Source organism: Lissotriton helveticus, chromosome 9 (assembly GCF_964261635.1).
Source record: "Lissotriton helveticus chromosome 9, aLisHel1.1, whole genome shotgun sequence".
In the NCBI taxonomy this organism is placed as follows: domain Eukaryota; kingdom Metazoa; phylum Chordata; class Amphibia; order Caudata; family Salamandridae; genus Lissotriton; species Lissotriton helveticus.
In genome coordinates, this window is record NC_136070.1 from 1190948937 (window position 1) to 1190971518 (window position 22582).

Below are 22582 nucleotides of genomic sequence, written 5' to 3' on the forward strand. Positions count from 1 at the left end.
CCCTTTTTGGTCCTAGGCAGTCTTTAGTGAATTATGATGGCATAACCTCCCATTCACCTTGCTTCATACATGAAAGAAGGAATTTGTTATGGTCCTGATACTATAGAGAAGGATAAAGAAATATTTGAAAATCCTCTTTACCTCAGAATTTCAGGTAAGGACTGGCCAGTCTCCTGCTAATGGAAGTAGGAATACATGTCCATTCTCCCTGCCCAAGAGTTGGGAGAAGGGGGAACTGCTGAATCTTTCTGCCTCTGAAATCATAAAAGGAGTAACTCACCATGGGGCATATTTACAAGGACGGAGTTAAAATTATCGCCGCTTTAACGGCAGGAAACTGCCGCTAAAGCGACGAATATGGGCTTGATAATAGGCTCTTGAGAAGTCCAGAGAATTCCAATAGAAGCCCAAGTTTACACCAGAACATGGGCTTCTATTGGAATTCTCTGGAATTCTCAAGAACCTATTATCAACCAATTATCGCCGCTTTAGCGGCAGTTTTCTGCCGCTAAAGCGGCGATAATTTTAACGCCGTCCTTGTAAATATGCCCCCATGTTCCATACCCCAGAGATGGAAGGCACTATTCTCCCTACGCAAGAGATGTGTGATGGAAGAAATGCTTATCTTCCCTGCTCAAGAGGCAGACAGAGGATAAAATGTTAGGTATTTCTGCACCAGATAGGGAAGGATTAATAATTGTTCTTCCTACCACAATGGCTTCTGAAGGAAGAAATGCTCATACATCTTACTCCAGTAATGTAATAAGAAACAACTAGGCTTGTGAAAAATGTTTTGTTATGCTGCAAAATTTGCAACATTTTGCACATTTCACAGCTGCAGCATTTTCGCACAATTTTTTCAGCAGTAGACTGCATAGAGCAGGTCTCGTGGATAACAATTTCTCCTCAAACCTATCAGCTTCCTCGTGTCTCGCGTAGCTTTGAATGTGAGGTCTGATGTTACATTCAGTTATCATGGGGGATGCTGAAAATTTAATTTTGCAACTTTTCATGTAATTTAGCATAATTTTCACAACATTTCACAATTTCCCGCCTTCCTACAAAAATGTCTATTTTCTCATCAAGGAGCTATGCAGAGCAAGAACTATTAAATCAAATGTACCTGAATTGAAGCAAGCAGCAGTACCTGCCCCTGAGGGGCCCTTCTTATTGATATTCCATCATTAAACAAGTCCTGTTGGACTACATTTGATTAATGTACAATATCATAAGGATGAACTACAAATCCTCTGGATTATCTTCGAAGTCAACAAATCAACTTCCAGAGTGAAGTGAGTGACAAATGTGTCACCAGCAGCAGCGGGTATTGACCTCTGTGCGGAAAAATGAGTGTATCATTCACTGCTCTTGACATGGTGTCAATGTGTGATATTCAGAAGGTCAGAGGAATATACTGCACGCGCCTTCCTGTCTGCAGGTCAGGTGCATCATGGGAAATGCAAGGGGCGGGGTCTCACATTCAGAGCAGGCACTAGGCAGAGGCAGGGTGAGCTTCCTTCACAGACATAAAGGTGCTGGATGTGGCCCAGCAGGTAAGAATTACACCAATGTTTCAAGTCCAAATGTTATTTATTCACATCCTCAAACTCCTCTCCCACTAAAGAAGGGTAACAGTGGGCTCCACAAATATAACACGCATAATAATCAAAATAATTCACAGCCGTAGATAACAAGAACTTCCATGGTGGTTTCCTGGTATTAATCTCCTACACTCTCACAGAGTGAACAGACCACGCACACACTGTGTACAACAGCAGGTCAAGCTTCTTTGTTCTACCGACAACATACAATGTGTACACCAGCAGGTCAAGCTTCCCTGTTCTACCGACCAGACACAATGTGTACAGCAGGAGGTCAAGCTTCCCTGTTCTACAGACTAGACATATAGTGTACACCAGCAGGTCAAGCTTCCATGTTCTGCAGACCAGACACAATGTGTACAGCAGGAGGACAAGCTTCCCTGTTCTACAGACTAGACATATAGTGTACACCAGCAGGTCAAGCTTCCATGTTCTGCAGACCAGACACAATGTGTACAGCAGGAGGACAAGCTTCCCTGTTCTACCGACCACACACAATGTGTACAGCAGGAGGTCAAGCTTCCCTGTTCTACCGACCAGACACAATGTGTACAGCAGGAGGTCAAGAATCCCTGGTCCACAGACCAGACATATAGTGTACGCCAGCAGGTCAAGCTTTCCTGTTCTACGGACCACACACACTGTGTACAGCAGGAGGTCAAGCTTCCCTGCTCTACCGACCACACACAATGTGTACAGCAGGAGGTCAAGCTTCCCTGTCCTGCAGACCAGACACAACATGTACAGCAGGAGGTCAAGCTTCCCTGTCTTGCAGACTAGACATATAATGTACAGCAGCAGGTCAAGCTTCCCTGTTCTACAGACCAGACACACTATGTACAGCAGCAGGTCAATCTTCCCTGTTCTACAGACCACACACAGTGTGTACAGCAGCAGGTCAAGCGTCTCTGTTCTACAGACCAGACACAATGTGTACAGCAGGAGGTCAAGCATCCCTGGTCTACAGACCACACACAATGTGTACAGCAGCAGAGTACACTGCCCTGTTTTACAGACCAGACATATTGTGTACAGCAGCAGCCCTGATCTACAGACCACACAATGTGTACAGAAGGAGGTAAAGCTTCCTTGTTCTACCAACCACATACAATGTGTACAGCAGCAGGTCAAGCTTCCCTGTTCTACCAAACACACACAATGTGTAAACCAGCAGGTTAAGCTTCCCTGTTCTACCAAACACACACAATGTGTAAACCAGCAGGTCAAGTTCCCCTGCTCTACCTACCAGACACAGAGGGCTGATTCACAAAGAGCATCTGCACCTGTGGCGGAGGCCCCGAAGTTGGGACAGAATCTCCACAATTAGAATTCTCGTTGCGGATATTCCAGCCGAGTGCAAAGACTCCCCCACGACTGCAGGTTCTCCCCCACAAGTGTGGAGGCCCTTTTTTAATCAAGCACTGTGTGTACAACAGTGGGTCAAGCTCCCCTGTCTAAAGACCAGACACAGAGTGTACAGCAGGTGGTCAAGATTCCCTCTTCCACAGACCAATCGTAGGGGGCTATTTACAAAAAAATGTAGGAGCATGTTGTTACCCCAAAATTGCTAATGACGTGCTCCAACATGTTTTTTACTGCAGGGATGCACAGTATTTACAAAAATATGGCAAACACCTGCATTTACCCTAGCACTGGCACTAATGATACTGCCTAGCTCCAGCGCAGGCACACTTGCGCCATGTTGCAAGTGTGTCTGTGCTGCAGGGGTGATTGTTTATGGTCCTGCACATAAACAATCTTTACAGGTGATTTGCTGTTTCTACGTGTGCTGCAGAATGCAGCACACATGGAAAGAGCAACAAACGAGGAGAAATAAAACATTTCTCCCCGCAACATCTGTTTATGACCATGTATTTCCTGGTTTTATTTTTGGTCCTGTCCAATAACTTGTAAATATGGGGCGGTGTCAAAAAGCAGTAGGTGTTACTATCGGTACTCCTGATTTATTATGCCTGCAAAATGTAAACAGAGGGCCACAGCCCAGTATGTACCATGAAAATTCAATAAAGTATGTTATAAAAAATATATATTAAAAAGTAATAGGTGTTGCAGCGGAACACAACAGCAACACCCATTGTTCGCGCCTTTGCCGCAGCAGATTGCTGCGGTAAGGGGCATATTTACAAGGGGGCTTTAAGCCACATTAAATACCTTAACACCACCTTGCAAATACTGGGTTGAGAGCAATGCCACCGAAGCGACAGAAAAAAAGACGCTCCTGTGGCATTCTGAGCTTGTAAATATGCCCCACAATGTGTACAGCAGCAGAACAAGCTTCCCTGACATAGAGACATATTTAGCACATATATCAGCACAGCTCACCTTCTTCACACATGCCACGCAGGTACAGCTTGGACAGAGATGCATGATGATGAAACATGGGCAGCAGTAGAGGAACCTAGTTGTGACCCTCAAGATGTACCACTGTGACAGCAGCTGCACAGGTCCCCCTCACAGAGAGATAGATGCAGCATAGTACAGAGAGAAGCACTGAGAGCATCCCTCAAGGATGCAGAGCAGTTTCAGCTTGGGAGGTAGCAGCAGATGTATTCCTTTTTAGACACAGAACAGGTTCAACACAGAAAGCATGCCCCACAGTCATGTCCTGAAATAATGGGCTGTGTGAAACTGCGTAAATTATCACTCTGAAATTCAGCAACGTTTCTTGAAAATTTTTACAAAAGTATTATTTTGCAATGGAACGTGCTTTGCCAGAGTTTTTCATAAACATTTTTTTAAGTCAACCAAGATACTGACAAAGGACTGTTTCGAGCAGAAAATGCTTCAGCCCAAACCACTTTTTGTGGGTGAAAGGTGTATGAAAATATGCAACAAAAAAGTTTGAGAGATTTCAGATAGTGCAAAATTTGGGAATTACATGTGTTTCACTAGCCTTATTCAAATTTTGCCACGAGCTACTTCTGTTTAGATGACAAGCTGCATCTCAGCTTTCAAATTTAGCTTCACTGACCTCATATGTGCAAGAGGATGGCAAGGCAGTCATAACCATCTGAGGTGACAAAACTCCTGGGGGGGTAATACAGCCTAATTATGTACTTGCCTATTAACATCATGGCTAATGGAACACAGTATCTGTTCTGCATGCTCACAAGCGACCAATGGTTCATCCCTGAATAGGGTACAACTCATTAGTTCATGCCCTGGTTCTGTCAAGACTGGTTTGTAGAAACTCCTTACTCAATGGGTTTGACTAGCTCACTTAAAAGCTGTTCTACTTGCGGCAGCAAGATTGATAACAGGCAGCCGCTGCTGCACCCACATCACACTGGTCATGCAGTCATGAAACAGGGTCCCACTTGGATGCTGGTGAGTCCTCAAGACTGCTTGCTTGGTCTGCAAAGAAGTCCCTTTAAATACACCCACATATTTGCCTGCAAGTTTATTTTTCCAGGGGCAACATGCAGGATTGCATTCAGTGGCGGCTCCTCCACTAAGGCGGAGGAGCATTGCCTCACTGCTTTTTAGCAGTGAAATATAGGAAAAATAAAATGATATTATCTCAACGTTATTATGATTTTATTTGTTACTGCAGCGGTAGCTTTGCAGGGCAGGGCTACTCTGACGACAGGAGAAGGGGGAGTGGTGAGCACACTTCGTAAGTGCGCATGAATGTTTGGCTGGCCATCTTGGGCTGGCCAAACATTCATGCTCACTGTGTATGTTCTCCACCCAGGCTGTATTGCGGCTTGGTGGAGAACATGCCCAGGCTCCCACTGTCTGTCAGAGTGCCGACCAATCACAACGCTGCATTGTAGCATTGTGATTGTCTATGAAGAGCCTGGGTGTGCTTCCTGTTCCAGTCGGAGCGAGGGACTAAGGAGAAGAGACGCTGCCAGGGAGTGGCGAGAAGGTAAGTTTTTTCTTTTTTCATTCCCGCTTTACCCCCCATTCACGCCGCCCACCACCCCCGATCTGTGCCTACCACCGCTGATTGTATTAGTACCCTAATCCACCTAGTATATGACTACCATATTTAAACTTGTAGTAACATAATAGTAAACTGAGATGTGAGGCCCCGATTTACTAAGACTTTGCATCTTGGTTGTGTCACCTTTTTTTTGTCGCCCGATTTAATTTTGTGTGACTTTGATTGGCTTAGTAAAAAATAAACTTAGTAACACAACTCACTCCATAGCGTTACCTTGAGTTACCTTGCGTTGGGAAGACATTACACATATTTCCATAATAAGCTCTGGCAGGAGGTATACAGTCTTCCCTCAGCGGAAGCAGAGCAAAGATCTCATTGCCACATGCACACCCACATTCATGACTGCATGAGTAAGGAAGCACAGAAAGTTGTCTGCATGGGAAGGGAAGTGACAGGAGATGGTTGTTACATCCGAAAGGTTCCAGCCTGGATCCTCCCCGCGAATGATATCATCCTTCATACTAGGAGAGAGCTGTAATTTCCTCCACCACTGAGCTTCGTCTGCAGGCCGCGGTGTCACGCTCTGCAGAATATTAAGTAATACATGGAGGAGAGTAAATGAAGAGTCGATAATTGCATGAGATTTGTCAGTGACGGGCTGGGCGCATCCAGCTCAGCATTGCTCGGCCCCGCCACCACGCGCCTGTAACACGATTGAAGCCATGCATTATTCAGTCGACTCCGCACACGAGTTTCAGGCTGGGAGGTGGATTTGTTTAATATGGCAGCAGCACTGCCCCCCTCTTGAATCTGCATTTAAAGCAGGTTCAGATGTTGGGAGATCTTCAGAGGATGAGCAAAGACCCCTGCTTCAGTGGTCTAGAAGTAGAACTTCAACCCAATGACAACAGTCCATAAAACCACCCCATCCTAGCCAAGGAATGATAGTGTCTGCCCAGTAACAGATCTCTGCCACCCAGCCCTAATCCACTTCCCTCCTCAAAGCCTTGCTCCTGATAGCAAATATTCATGATGTAATACTACAGAAATGTCTCAAGCTCAGTAGCTACCTTGACCATGATGTTGCTGCAACAAGTTAGGAGGAAGGAGCTTTGGAGAGGTAGTGATGTGCAGTAATAAGAGTTCATTGAGCAGAAAGATTCTCTGGAAAAAACTTCTTGCTTGGGATGTGCCAACAATAGCGGTATTCATGTTAGCGACATTTATAGAGGTGTGTAGGAAATTTTAGTAATAGCTTGAATATTTGATTACATTAAAGTCCATGGTGTTATTTGAGTTGGGCAAAGATGTGTCGATATGTTTGACCAAACTAGGCTAAAAAATAGTGGGGTATATTACCAACAACTAGCGATAATTTTCGCTGTGTTGGCTTAGCGGGAATATTTCTATTGCCGCCCTTCACCTGTTTCTATCGCTGAGATACCTTGCTATTATCAAGGTTTATCTCAGGAACGATAAAAAACAGGCGAAATGCGTGAATATCGCTGTCAATACAGCGACATTCAGGCATTAGCCATGTTATCCACCTCTCATTGGATATCATGGCTAAGAACTAGTCAGGGCAGGCGTTAGTTTTTGGAGATATTCGCGCTTAGCGCGAATATTTCCAAAACTACGCCTGTGTTGATCATAGGCGATAGCGATTGCAGCGACTGTTTTCAGTCGCTGACATTTTGGCACACCCACTTTGCATGTCATTAGCGATAATTATCGCTGACATGCAAAGTGGGCCCCTAAATGCCCGCTATCGCCTACAAGCTGTCGCTAACTGGTGTTAGCGACAGCTTGGTAATAGGGCGATAAAATTATCGCCGCATTAGCGGCGATAATGGCCCTTGGTAATATGCCCCTGTGTCCTCGCAAATTTGTATAGATAACTTAGATCACTTCGATATTATTTCAGTTAGGCTAACAGAGAGCACTTTCACAACTTCTGGAGACCAAATTGCTGACATTTAGATAGGCCGGTTCAGAGGTAAATCGCTTTGTTGATGGTAAAGAATGTATCATAAAACGCAATAAATACCAGGGATTATGCATAGATTACAATAACTTGTCATTGTCAAGCCACTGGTTCCCCAAAGAAGGGGATGTGCCATTATTAGTACATTTAAGTTGGAATCTTTGTGGAGAGTACGTAAGATGAACTTAGTAGGCACACTATATATTACTTATTGCCTCTACACTTGGAAGAATAAGGTAAGTAATTATGGACGAAATGCCACCGACCTTGCTGGCTTTTGCTGTTCTTGGCTAAATACGCTGAGGATAATTGAGGGGTGCAATAGTTTCATGAAAATAATGATGTTGAAAATTACTACGTTTTAAGGCAAAAATTATTTTTGTATTTTAAGAAAAAGGTTCTCTTATGTACACTATTGTAAAACATTTGTTTGAGATAGTAAATGATTGTAGGATTAAATGTGATTAAGTATGTATGGAGCATTGAAGAATCCCGGGGATCCAATGATAATGCAATGAGAGTGTATGCGATTGCTGAATTCTCAACAATTGTAATGCAGTTTGTAAGTTGTTGTATTCAATATGTATTTTCACATGGCAGGGGGAAAGTACAAGTGTGGGAAACCAGAATGCTGTACCCCACAGGTGCATAATGAAATTACTGTTTTCCACCATCAATCCATCTAATCATATGGACAACTACCAAGTGACCGTGTTGAAATACAAACAACTCTTTAATTCTGTTGCATAATTGCCTAGCCAACCTTGATGAATAATTCTAGCTTTAGAGTGCCAACCCATGTAAACACAAGCATTCACAAATGCTATTTGCATATTGAATGCACAAATGGAATGTATCACAATACAGCCTGTTCTATTCTCTTTGACAGTGCTGGGGAGAAAATAGCAAAAAAGGGTTTACTCTCAACATAGAAAGGATATAGGTGATAACAAAAATGTGACAACCCGCATGATGTATTTTTCAGCTGTAAAATAGTCCCTCTTCTTTTCCAATGGGGGCACCTCTGGAAGACAGGATGATACACCAAATAGCCAATAGCATGAGCTGAAAGATAACGTTTCCTATGTTGTAGCCAAAGCACATTCTTATTATTTTTTTTAAAACTGGAACAATATGCCTTGCAGACAGCTGTGCTGTCAAATCAAACCTAAAAGAGAGGAAGGAAAACATGAATAAGGCTCCTTTTAAAAGAAAAGTGAGTTGAAAGTAGCCAGGTGCATTGCTTATGTTGAACCCATCTCTTACTTTTCCCTCATCCTGATCACGGCCCATTGGCTAGAGGGATACATGTGAAGCTCTCACCGTAATTTACGTACCTCATTGTGAATTGCGAAATGTCACTGAACATGTGTCCAATCATGACATGTCCAGCCCCATTACAGGAAATCAGGTGTGAGAAAATAATGTCTATGACCACTCCTTAAATGTGATCCACGTGCCCTAAAGCACCCAAGCAGTAATTATTTAAAGTGATACAGATCAAACACCTCAGTAGGAGAAATGAGACACAAATCTCCCACGAGCTGAGTAAAAAAACTATGCTTTTGTGGTAACTGTGGGAAGGACAGAGGAGTGGTTGGAAAATGGGGAATACAATACATACTACAAATAGGAGTCTTTAGGGAGCAATAAAAAGAGATTAAAGGAGGGCTAAAAAGCGTGTTAGGGAGGTTATGCACCCACCCACAAAAGAAGAAGCAGTCAACAAAGTGTATTGTGTAGATTACTTAAAACCAAAACAATATAAAACATTTAAAAGGCCTATTAGGCTGAGAAAAAAGGAGAATGATGGGTCCGTGCAGTAGCTGGCACTTGGTGCCCAAACTTAACATTCAAGGTATGCAGACAGTTTTATTTAAATTTAGGGTGTTTGACTATTTAAAATCTGTTATGAGAAAGCTGGTTTCAATTTTTTATACAAGAAGTTACTTTTTTTTTTTTTTAAATCAACCACAAAATAGAGTGAATACATGACAGGAATTAAAACTAAAGTGCAAGGAAGTCAAACATTTCTATGCTTATGTCCGAGGTGCAAAAACTAAGAAGTGTCAATCCAAAAACATCTCCTTGCTTGGTTGTGTGTTTTTAAGAAGGTCCTGCACGGCTTTGAAAAATGTGCCTATTATTGCCAATTCAAGGGGAACCATGGTACTAAAAATCCAGTTAATTGCGTTGTTGCATGTTCTTATGCCATGGGTTAAAAAAAGTGGCTTTAATAGTGTTCGCCGGGGCTCGAGCAACATCAGAAAACTGCAACGTAGATGTAAAAAGGTTTCAGATTTGTAGCCACAAAGTCTGCAGTTGACTATCTTGGAAAGCATTGGCCAGTTGGGGTTGAAGTCTTTAATGTGTAAGCCAACATCCTTACTTACAGAATTTGGGTCATGCAAGCTTTCCTGATTGTGCAATTGAGATAAGATTGAGCATGGAGGCCGACTTGGCTGTCATTGTTGTATGATAGTGCCAGGGCCCTTAGTGGCGGGGTGGACTTGACAAAAGAAGAAACCCATTTCTATTCACTAACTGCATTTCTAAAGTTACTACAATCAAAATAACCCAAGCACAGTCATAAATCTTCTCTAGCTGAGACCTGAAGTAAGTCAAACACTACACAAGGCCAACTACAGGTACAGCCCAATGGAACTGCTCGTTCCCATTGGAATGGAGCGAGGACTCGGTGAAATATTTGGGAGTCCACGTTCATCTCGACATGGTGTCCATTGTCCGATTGAATTACGGCCATGCCCTCGATTTTTTGGAAGACAATACGGAGCGTTGGATCCGCCTACCGCTTTCTATGGCTGGGCGGATTGCCATCGTAAAAATGATTGTCCTCCCCCGGTTCTTATATTTATTCAACAATATCCCGATCCCCCTAACCAAGATTTTCTTTTCCCAACTTCGCTCCGCTCTTTTGCGCCTGATATGGGGAGGCAGAAACCCTCGAGTCTCTTGGCATACTTTGACACTCCCGTATGAACGTGGCGGCTTTGGCGTGCCTGAATCTTTTCTATATTACTTGGCCACACAGTGCTCATACGCCTACCCTTGGTTTCACCCTGATGCCAGGATTCCGCATTTGAGACCGGAGGCGGACCTGGCGCTCCCAGTGGCCCTCTCTTCTGTCCTTCCTAGGGGACTCCCTCGAGACCCACAGGATATACAGCCTTTGTCCACTACTTGTTGGGCCTGGGATAAACTTAGACGCCTCTTACTCCTCGAGAAACTCTATTCCCCTGCTCTGCCATTGCCCAACCCCCACTGGCTCCCTATCACCGGTGATTCAGTGGTGCAACGCACGTTGTCCAAATATCAACTACACATTGTAGGGGACTTTTTCCCGGATGGCCACGCCTTTTCCCTCACAGAAGACCACCGTTTCACTGACAGATCTTTCATGGACTCATTCACGCTGACCAGACTTCGCTCCATGCTTAGGGCCGAATTCCCTTCGTTCCCGCTCCCCCCTGAAGAATCCACTGCACTTACCTTCATAATACAGAACCAAACAGGGGCTCATGCAGTATCCAAGTTATATAGGCTGTGCATGGCCTCGGTTCCCTCACTTGACACCAAGGTGCGCGCTGCTTGGGAGGCCGACCTGGGTACCACTATCACGGATGATCAGTGGGCAGCCTGTTGTGCCACCACTAGGGATGTTTCCATCAACACCAGACACAAACTAATACATTTTAAGTTCCTTAGGAGAATGTACCATACTCCCGCACTTGCCCACCGAATAGACCCCAGCAAACCGCACAACTGCCCAAAATGCAATGGCCCCCAGGCTCATTTTGCTCATCTTTCTTGGACTTGCCCAAAGCTACACACGTTTTGGCTACATATACACCAGGTTTTAGGGTTAATCTTGGGCATGGACCTACCTCCTACCCCCGAAATTGCGTTGCTTGGTTATGTCGCTAACTTCCCGCGTAAGCTTAGAAAACTAGCATCCCTCGGCTTCCTTTTAGCGAAGCGCGAAGTGGCGCTGCTTTGGTGTGCTAGGCACGCCCCTACAGCCTGCGCCTGGCTCCGTAGCATGGCGTACTGTAACGCCAACAGCGCTGAATACTCTGAGATGGTTCCGAGCGCCTCCAGACCTCTGGATATATGGGGGCCGTTCCGAGCATACCTTGCGAAACTAACACAGGGAGCGCAATCCCAATCAGATAACTCCTTTGTCCCGACAGGGGTGGATTGACTTGGTGGGTATTCAGCATATATCGCCAAGACATGAACTATGCCGCCCTGACGGCTGGCTAGATGTTTTTCTGTTGCCGCGCTGTGTGTTGCCTTTCTTACCTCGGGACTCCTGAATCTCAAATGTTGCGTTTGCTTATCGCCTGGTCCACGCATGTACGATTTGGTATGCCGTCCTCAAATTGCTCTCCGATGAGAATCTCTCAACTTTGTGCCGACTGGCATGTTTGACTGTGCTCGCAATGTTACCGTTTAGAACCTCCTTTTCATGCGGATGTGACCACTTTTCCTTTAGTTACACTATGATTTCACTTTTACTTTCTTGTTATGTGAAAATATCAAAATGCAAAACTGTACTATCGTATTGTAGTATGCTGATAATGTGCAATCTAACGACGATATGCTTAACCATTATGTGCTTAAACGATCATTCCATCTGTCTGTACACATGGTTACTATTGTATGTACTGATTGGATTGCGACTGCATGCAATAAAGAGATATTACAAAAAAAAACTACAGGTACAGCAACACCCACCCATAATAAATAATGAAGGCATGGTCTCAAAATGAAACTCCATAGCAAATAATGTTAAAATATTTGAATTTCTTTTGACTTTTTAGAAACTGTTTAAGCATTTAATTTAATGTATAGAAATATGCATAGGAATAAATACATATGATTTTTTTAAATTATTTTAATAATCTTTAAATGTAAAAATAAATATCACATTTTTTTTTAATGATGAAATTAATTTAAATTAATTCTATACTTAACTTTAAGTAACTTTAAAATAAGTAATACAGAAATATACACATTTTACTTTAGGAAGGTATCTGTAAAAAAGGAAAAATAACTTACCTCCTCGCCGCGTCTCTCCTCTGTCATCCATCCATCATCTCTTCCGGCCGGAACTGAACAGGAGGCATCCGTGGTTCGGCGCTCAGCCAGGGAATGTGAGCCTGGGCGTGTTCTCCACTCAGGCTATAATGCAGCCTGGGTGGAGCACATGCAAAAGATGCATGACTGTTTGGCCGGACCAAGACGGCTGGCCAAACATTAATGCGCACTTACAGTGTGCCACCACTCCTCCCCCTGCTCCTCTGTCACCAGATTAGCCCTGTCCCACCCCTAAAGCTGCAGCAGAAGGAAGAAAATGCAACAATAATAACCTTGAGTTATCATTTAATTTTTCCCTTATTTCACTGCTGCAGTACAGTGGGGTGACGCTCCTCCGCCTAAGCGGAGGTGCCGCCACTGATAGGGATGCTTCCTCCATTTTGCCGTTTGTAGTTAGTCACAAAATCTTTGTGTGAGATAGAAAACCTAGTAAAAAGGCCTTTGATACATTGTAGCAAGATGGTTTTTGGTCTCAAACACTGGTCAAGATGTACTAATATTTGGAACAACGCAGAAAAGCAAAACAACTTACTGAGCTGGTTTAAATGGATGGAGAAGGAATGCATCATATTTACTAAATTATGGCACAATGCTGCTCTCTCTCTGCGTTGGTGCAGCATGTGCTGCTTAGCGTCAATGCAGGACCCATGAGCCATGGTGCAAGGGTACCAGTGTTACAGGGACACCATCTCGCAAAAAACTATCCTTAGTGGCATTTTCCTCTTTCTATGTGTCCCGTAGAATGTAGCATATGTAGAAAGAGGTATTAACAAGGATAAATACATATACTTCTTCTCATTACACCTCTGTTAGGATGGTGCACCTTTTTGACTCATTCCCAGGTTTACTAGTCTTAGTAAATCTGAGAAAGCGCCAGAATCCATGGGTGGAATGCGTGGGAACACCCACGCTCCACCCGTGGAATGTCTATCCAGCCCAGGGTAACACAACTCAGCAAACTTCCCTGCCTTGTGTTACTCTAGATTTACTAAACCACACAAGGTGGCTTTGCGTGGCTCAGTAAATATCACGTAAGCCCTTGCGTTGCCTTGTATGATGCAATGGGAATGGAAGGGCTTAGTAAATCTGCCCCAGTGTTTTTGCAAACCTCGGGTTTCAAACCACAAGACATTTTTCTATGTGAGATCACAGGCTTCTAACACACAGCCATGCAACTCTGTCCAGACAAGCAGCCAGCACTTCTAAACTGCTCCTGAGCCTTACTCTCAACTATTCTAGAAAAGGAGGAGAAGTTATCATTCATTAGTGCAGCATGTGCAGTGGCACTGACGTCTGGGGTTGAGAGGATGATTGCAGCCCAGTTTTGTTGTTCATTTATTAGCCTACTGTGGTGTAAGGAGGTCAATTTCCCTTGATTGTATTGCAGCTTGTGGCATCATTGCTATGCCACTATGCATTGCACCACAGGTCCTAATCAAACTTTGATATCTTTGTATTGGGGAACATCGTTTACAACACAGTGTTTACACCGCAGTACCTTTACAACGGTGCCATTACAACGCAAGTCGTTACTACGACTTGCGCTAGATGGCGCTGTTGTATAAGGAATATTGTAATTTTATATTCCAACACCTTCCCTACTGTTACGTGGGCTGGTGGTAGAATATAAAATTATAATAATCCACAATCCACGCACACCAACGCAAGTCGTTGTAACGACTTGCGTTGTAAAGGCAGCGTTGTAAAGTACCGCGATCTAAAAGATCGCGTTGTACTAACGTACATCCCTTTGTATTTGACCCTACTGAAATCGTGAGCTGCACTGAATTTGGTGAAGTGTTAAAGGTCTTTGTTTTCCTCTGCACCATCGCCATGGCTTTCAATCCTGATAGGCACTGATACAAGTTTCTTGCCAGCATTGTAGCAGATGCAGGATCTTCATTTACTGTGATGCTTATGATGTTATGTTCTAAAGGACCACTGGGTCTTCATGAAACAATGTATTTTTTCATTTCCAGATCTTGAAAACTTTGTGACCAGGACTCGGAGCATAGTGTCAGTGCGGGAGGGGCAGGGCATGGTACTACTCTGTGGACCCCCACCTCATTCTGGAGGTGAGTTTTCTTTCTACTTTTCTTCATGTATACCTGGTGGGGTGCAGAGCAATAATCCTCCCTAACTCATCCCTTCCTTCCCCAACGTTTACGCCCCCACATGCAGCCACTGTGTGAAACATTTTCACTTTATTGCACGGGTTATATCACGTCACAATAATGTTGTATCCGCCAAATCACCTAACCTCACATTGTAAGGATAATTTATCTTTACTGTTCTTAGCTACAAGTTTACATCCCTCACAAGAAAAGCTATTATATACTAACTTCATGAGGTGTGGTTGGGTCAATGTATTGGATATTGTAGGCAATATCACTGCCCTCCATGTAGTGGCCTTAAAGCTACAAGAGCTTATGACTGTCCATTTGTGGTCCAGAATTTCAGTGTCAAGGGGCAGCCACAGGGCCTCGGGCACCCAATGGGTAGGGTAGTGCCCACCCAGAGTGGTGGACTCTTATTTTATAGTTTGGTGGCATCACAGCAGGTAAATACAATAACTCAGGAACTGTAAGTCAGGACACATTTTGGTTCCAGGGATTCCACGTTTGCGTTTACTTAGACAGGCCAACACAATAAAAGCTCCTTAATATTCCTGGAGTAGAGACTGAAATCAGGAAACACATGCTCTTTGCACGTAAAATGAGCTCTAGCAACCTATCTGCATTACAAGCCCTGTCGATGGCCAGGACATGGACTCCAGTGCACACCATCAGGCTCTACAGCATGTGAACAGGGGCAGTGGTGGCTTAAGAGCATTTCCAGTACTTAGGTGTCTCCAGGATATTCGCAGCCCCCCAGTATTCAGGTGATGCAGGTGCGCTTCGAGCTCCACCCTGGACCTTTTTTCTCTCTATCCTCTTGGACCAGTGCGGGCTGTCTCTTCAAATGTTCCTCCATGCAAGTTTCAGTAAAATGGCTTTGGCTCAGTCAATGTTGTCCAAGATAAGGCGCTATTGCATTCTCCTGTGTTCTTCTCTACTTCACCGTCAAGGTTATGCCATGGCCATGCCTTATCAAGGGCAGTTTGAGTGAATGCGTATGGGAACTTGATGTTAGTCCCCAAAACACATGATTGAAATTCAAGCAAAACTAGAATGATGATCAAGCAATTGTGAAAATGATCAGGAAATCGTCCAATATATTGCAAATGGGACTGATGTGCCAAATGTGTTAAGTATGATGAGCCTACTTAGGGATGAATGGATTTATTATTCAACAATTTTGAAAGCATGGTGCTTTATTAGTGTTGTGGTTGCGTGATCCATCGATTTTGTGAAGCTATTTTAAGACAATAATTTCTGGTGAATTTTAATGCAAAATGAAAGCCTTGTAAAAGTGAGCTGTGCAAAAGATGTTTTGGCTGGAGCATAAATAGATGTGATTTCTACAAACTGCTGAAATACCCAAGAAAATGTATTATTGAAGATTATTTCTTTATTACTTCATTATTTTACATTAGTATGTTACTATGGTAATGGATGGTGCTTCTACAGTACGCGGTAGTCGGGATAGAGTACTCCGAACATAAAAAGATAGGACAGGCCAATCTTTTTATGAGCGGAGTCCCTGCCACAAGTATGAAGTCACCGCAGTCATAAAATTACTACTAGTAAAATAAACTTGTAGTTTGGGAATACCAAACAATAATGTCAACTTACACAAAAGTGTACGTCTACCTTTGGGAATCAGGCTCATAAATTGTTGAGGTTATGGCCTAATGTAGCTCCCACAAATAACATTCCTTCATCAGTCTTTCAGAATTAGCAATGCCAGAATTGTTCCAGACTCTGCTTGCTAATACCCTCTCAGGAGCAGCAGAGAGTCAGTCTATGGCATCCATTGTTTAGAGGCAGGCAGGTGAAAATGTCCTTAGGTTTCAGGAGCATTAGGAGTCATCCATGGCATGCACTGGTTACAGACTGTCAGGTAAACCCTCTTCAGAGTCCACCTAGCATTAATAGCGGAGTAGCCCATCGCCAAGCACTAGTTACAGGCTGCCAGAATGAATCCCAATAGGGTCCATCCAGCAATGACAGAGGATCACGACATGAAAATATTGGGTACACGCAGCCATGATGAATGCCATAAAATGTTCACCCAGTAGCAACAGAGGGTCATCAGCCCCTTCCAAGCAGTGATGGTAACACGCTCTCCAGGGTCCATCCGGGAGCGACTTGGTAGAGTTAACTTTGCAAGTATTTCCCACACCGGTGTAATATTGTTCGTAGTTGGGCAATGCTGTAGAGGAATACGATTAGTGGTTCCAGTGAGGTGCTGCTGGGGTCCCCTTCTTTACTGGCAGCTGTTATTCCTTCAATGGACTGCTATGATGAAGCTGGTATGGCTGCTATTGTGCTTGCCATGGTGGTATCTGTGGGGTTTGTTGTGGATACAGCTTCGGTAGTAGGTGCTGTGCATATTGTTTTGTCAACTGTGGTTGCTACTGGGGTGCCAGCAGTGGTTACACCTGTGTTGCATGTAAGTCATTCTTCTTACCTTTAATCCTCGGTATGCATCTAAATATTACATCTGTTCCATAATCATTCAGCTTTTGCAGATCAAAACGGTTGGTGGGATCTGGCATCATTAGTTAAAAAGAGTCAGGTCTTTAATTCCTTCCTGTTTTTTTCAGATGGTTTCTAATGTTTCTCGTGTTGCTCGGATGGAGTTTCATAATGTTGCCACTCGTACACAGACAAGTGAATTCCACCCTATGCTTTAGTTCTTCTGGAGGGGGGTGGACAGCGGAGGTGTTAGCCTAGAATGGAGCGTTCTATATCGTGCACAATTATTGCTTAAATAGATATTACAAAATATTTTAGTTGAGCACTAATATTTTTTTCAGAATACGAAATTCATATGGATAAATACCAAAAGTCTGAGTAAAAAAGAAATGGAGACATTTATAAAAGAAATTCCATGAAACCCCAAGCTCTATTAAAAGACAGTCTGCCTTAACTTTCCAATCCAATCACTCATCCATCAGGAAGGAAGGCAAGCACCCCCAATCCCCAGCACGCCCTGCCATTATTCTCTCCCACCAGGGCTTGGACTGGTATAATCCAGATGAACTTGTCTGGCTGTGCAGTTGGGGTTTAAGAGCTGTACATGAGAGAAAAAAGCATTGCATGGCACAACATAGTGATTTACCCTGTGATGCGCATCACAACTAGTTTGGAGTGACTATAAAGGCACCCTATTGAGCATCATTCTCTCAAGTCCACTGCTTGGCTGCTGCTGTTTGCCTTCTGCCCACTCTCTAAGCCCCTGCATTTATATTCTGTGCAGCTTTGATCTGAAACTGAGAGGTTACTGCAGATTGTCAAGCCTTTTCAGAGTAGGTCATGCAGAACCGAGAAAAGCTACTTAAAAAGCTGTAAAAAGAAAGGTGAATAACAAAATGAGTTGAATACCGATGCTGCAAAGATCTTTACATTTTCTGATGCAGCAGGATCAGAGAAAGAAGCGTTGAATTGTTCTAACCCTTGCCGCTTACAGAGAGCCAATCAGTGTCAAATACTCGTGTGCAGAAGGGGGTGGGCGTGTGTGCATTGCTACTTGCCTGGGCTGCTCTCCTGCAATGCAAACTAGCAGATTTTTGGGGTTGGCATGCACTAGGAGTAGGGGTCCAACGCAAACCCCTTAGGTGTGGGGACCGTCAGAGGACACCAAACAGTCATTTGTAAATGGTCTATTGGGTACATAGTGCTGTACTGAATAATAATCGATTTTGTAGAAAATAACTTTGTGGTCTGAATGTATATATCTTCAGAAATGCATATACTACTGAGGTAATAGATAACATGTTTTTAAGGCACCCTCACTGAATGAAATCAATAATAGACACCATGCTTTAACCCCTTCACCGGTGGGGTTAATTTCCCCACAGCGTGGGGGGAGAGGGGGGCCGCATCGCAGCGGTGCTGTGCTCATAACGAGCTGGGCTTGTCACGACTCCGCCCACTGATTGATTCTCCTGCACAGGCGGGGAATCAATTGCGCGTGGGCGAACCGCGACCATTATGACGAGCCCAACTCGTCATGAGCACAGCTCCACTGTGCCTCATGACGAGCTGGGCGTCATAAGCATGCAAGGGGTTAAATAGCATTGAATCAGTGGTTAAAGTTTATTATATTACTCGAGGACAAGGGAATAGCCAGAAAATTAAAATATCCAGCACTTGAGTCAAACGAGCATGTGAAGCAAGCAAACTCAACCTTCCTTTGAATGGTTCCCTTCACGCTTTCACGCTCTTTCCCATGTGTCTCTACATTCATCCTTTCCCACTTCCATCTATTTAGACACTCCATGCCTTGACCTTCCTTGAATCCATCATCCATCCTTTCATCTATTTATCCTTCCGTCCTTTCGCCCATCCAGCCTTTCACTCATGCTTCCTCTATCATTTCATCCACCTATCCGTTCTTCTATCTTTCCAACTATGAACGCTTTAATCATTGATTTGTTCACTCTTCCATCCTCCTTCCAGAGGTTCTGCCTTTCACTCATCCATCTTTCAACCCTTCGTGCACATTCCCCCTTCCTTCTACTTTTCCATTCTACGTTTCATCCTTCCTTCCTTTTTCTCTATCACCCCTCTTTCCTATTCTTTCAAACTACCCATCCTTTTTAGGTTACGTCAACCAGACCTCGCTGGCTTTTAAAGAACTATTTTGCAATTACAAAGAACCTGCAGGGGCTTAGAGCCTGCCCATTGCTTACTATTGGTTGGTATTATTGTCACTCTCAGTGACTCGCCTCGTATTTGATAGCTTACCATGTTCCTGTTATATTTCTCCGTCCCCATGAGCATACCCTTGCTTCTTATTTGATAGCTTACCTTGATCACCTTGTATTTTTACCTCCCCTGGAACATAGCCTTTTTACTATCTTTTTGCTGTCTGAATTGTGTCCACTACTTTCTTTTTAGGTCTCGGCAACGAGAACTATTGTCGCCGAGTAAGCTCGCAAGGGAGTACAGAGCGGTGCACGAGCCGACCAGGGTCTGTGGACGCGCACACACAAAGGCAGGCAGGCAGGCACACACCAGACACACACAGACAGACACACGCACGCACACAGACAGACACACGCACGCACACACACACACACACACACACACCCTCCCTCTCTGCCCACTCCCTCTCTGCCGCCCCCCCCCCCTCTACCCCCACTCACCGGGCTCTTTCCCTCTGCAGCGGGTCAGTCACTGCAGCAGGCAGGCTCGGTGTCTTCTCCGGTGATCTTCAGCTGATGTGCACGCTCACGCTGCGTCTCCTGCGTGCCCACCACGCTGTTTCGTGCCCGTTGATCCTCAGCTTGTGATTACTACTCCTTCTAACCCGCATTCTAAATTATTATTTCTTGGTTCTCTAACTCCACTCTGTTGATTCGTAACAAACTGATATTCAGCACATTTCACAGTCTCGCTTTTGCTTCTCATAAATACAATAAGATTATTTTAAGCAATGTCTACCCTTCTTTTGGTTCTGTGCCTATTATGCTTCGGACTAAAGAGTTTTAGAAAGTGTGGTGGAAGATTCCATGATATCAGTGGTGTGCACAGTGCAGAGTGAGTGTGCACAGTGCAGAGTAGTGAGTGCAGAGTAGTGAGTGCAGAGTAGTGAGTGCAGAGCAGTGAGTGCAGAGCAGTGAGTGCAGAGTAGTGAGTGCAGAGTAGTGAGTGCAGAGTAGTGAGTGCAGAGTGTGAGTGCAGAGTGAGTGGGCAGAGAGAGTGTGCAGAGAGTGTGCAGAGTAGTGAGTACAGAGTGAGTGTGCAGAGTAGTGAGTACAGAGTGAGTGTGCAGAGTAGTGAGTGCAGAGGAGTGAGTGCAGAGGAGTGAGTGCAGAGGAGTGGTGAGTGTGCAGAGTAGTGAGTGCAGAGGAGTGAGTGCAGAGGAGTGGTGAGTGCGCAGAGTAGTGAGTGCGCAGAGTAGTGAGTGCGCAGAGTAGTGAGTGCGCAGAGTAGTGAGTGCAGAGTAGTGAGTGCAGAGTAGTGAGTGCAGAGTAGTGAGTGCAGAGTAGTGAGTAGTGGGTGCAGAGTAGTGAGTGCAGAGTAGTGAGTAGTGAGTGCAGAGTAGTGAGTGCAGAGTAGTGAGTGCAGAGTAGTGAGTGCAGAGTAGTGAGTCCAGAGTAGTGAGTAGTGAGTAGTGAGTGCAGAGTAGTGAGTAGTGAGTGCAGAGTAGTGAGTGCAGAGTAGTGAGTGCAGAGTAGTGAGTAGTGAGTGCAGAGTAGTGAGTGCAGAGTAGTGAGTAGTGAGTGCAGAGTAGTGAGTAGTGAGTGCAGAGTAGTGAGTAGTGAGTGCAGAGTAGTGAGTGCAGAGTGCAGAGTAGTGAGTGCAGAGTAGTGAGTGCAGAATGCAGAGTAGTGAGTGCAGAGTAGTGAGTAGTGAGTGCAGAGTAGTGAGTAGTGAGTGCAGAGTAGTGAGTAGTGAGCGCAGAGTAGTGAGTGCAGAGTAGTGAGTGCAGAGTAGTGAGTGCAGAGTAGTGAGTGCAGAATGCAGAGTAGTGAGTGCAGAGTAGGGAGTGCAGAGTAGTGAGTAGTGAGTGCAGAGTAGTGAGTGCAGAGTAGTGAGTGCAGAGTAGTGAGTGCAGAGTAGTGAGTGCAGAGTAGTGAGTAGTGAGTGCAGAGTAGTGAGTGCAGAGTGCAGAGTAGTGAGTAGTGAGTGCAGAGTAGTGAGTAGTGAGTGCAGAGTAGTGAGTGCAGAGTAGTGAGTGCAGAGTAGTGAGTGCAGAGTGCAGAGTAGTGAGTGCAGAGTAGTGAGTGCAGAATGCAGAGTAGTGAGTGCAGAGTAGTGAGTGCAGAGTAGTGAGTAGTGAGTGCAGAGTAGTGAGTGCAGAGTAGTGAGTGCAGAGTAGTGAGTGCAGAGTAGTGAGTGCAGAGTAGTGAGTAGTGAGTGCAGAGTAGTGAGTGCAGAGTGCAGAGTAGTGAGTAGTGAGTGCAGAGTAGTGAGTGCAGATTAGTGAGTAGTGAGTGCAGAGTAGTGAGTGCAGAGTGCAGAGTAGTGAGTGCAGAGTAGTGAGTGCAGAGTAGTGAGTAGTGAGTGCAGAGTAGTGAGTGCAGAGTGCAGAGTGCAGAGTAGTGAGTGCAGAGTAGTGAGTGCAGAGTAGTGAGTGCAGAATAGTGAGTGCAGAGTAGTGAGTGCAGAGTGCAGAGTAGTGAGTGCAGAGTAGTGAGTGCAGAGTAGTGAGTGCAGAGTAGTGAGTGCAGAGTGCAGGTATGTGCAGTGCAGTGCAGGTGAGTGCAGTGCAGTGCAGGTGAGTGCAGTGCAGTGCAGTGCAGGTGAGTGCAGTGCAGTGCAGGTGAGTGCAGTGCAGGTGAGTGAAGTGCAGTGCAGGTGAGTGCAGTGCAGGTGAGTGCAGTGCAGTGCAGGTGAGTGCAGTGCAGTGCAGGTGAGTGCAGTGCAGGTGAGTGTAGTGCAGTGGAGGTCAGTGCAGGTGAGTGCAGTGGAGTGGAGTGCAGGTGAGTGCAGTGCAGGTGAGTGCAGTGCAGGTGAGTGCAGTGGAGTGGAGTGCAGGTGAGTGCAGTGCAGGTCAGTGCAGTGCAGTGCAGTGCAGTGCAGGTCAGTGCAGTGTAGTGCAGGTGAGTGCAGTGCAGGTGAGTGCAGTGCAGGTGAGTGCAGTGCAGTGCAGGTGAGTGCAGTGCAGTGCAGGTGAGTGCAGTGCAGTGCAGGTGAGTGCAGTGGAGTGCAGGCGAGTGCAGTGCAGTGCAGTGCAGGTGAGTGCAGTGCAGGTGAGTGCAGTGCAGTGGAGTGCAGGTGAGTGCAGTGCAGGTGAGTGCAGTGCAGGTGAGTGCAGTGCAGGTGAGTGCAGTGCAGGTCAGTGCAGGTGAGTGCAGTGCGGGTGAGTGCAGTGCAGGTGAGTGCAGTGCAGTGCAGGTCAGTGCAGTGC

At 45.0% G+C, this 22582-nt stretch overlaps 1 protein-coding gene across 1 annotated transcript in view; it reads left to right on the plus strand.

Annotated features, from left to right (window-relative positions):
• LOC144782335 (contactin-4-like) overlaps window positions 1-22582 on the plus strand; it is a 964244-nt gene that overhangs the window by 573117 nt on the left and 368545 nt on the right. Inside the window, exon 7 of the mRNA XM_078661655.1 lies at window positions 14596-14691. Within this exon, the coding sequence (XP_078517781.1) occupies window positions 14596-14691 (96 nt within the window). The remainder of the gene's footprint in view (window positions 1-14595; window positions 14692-22582) is intronic.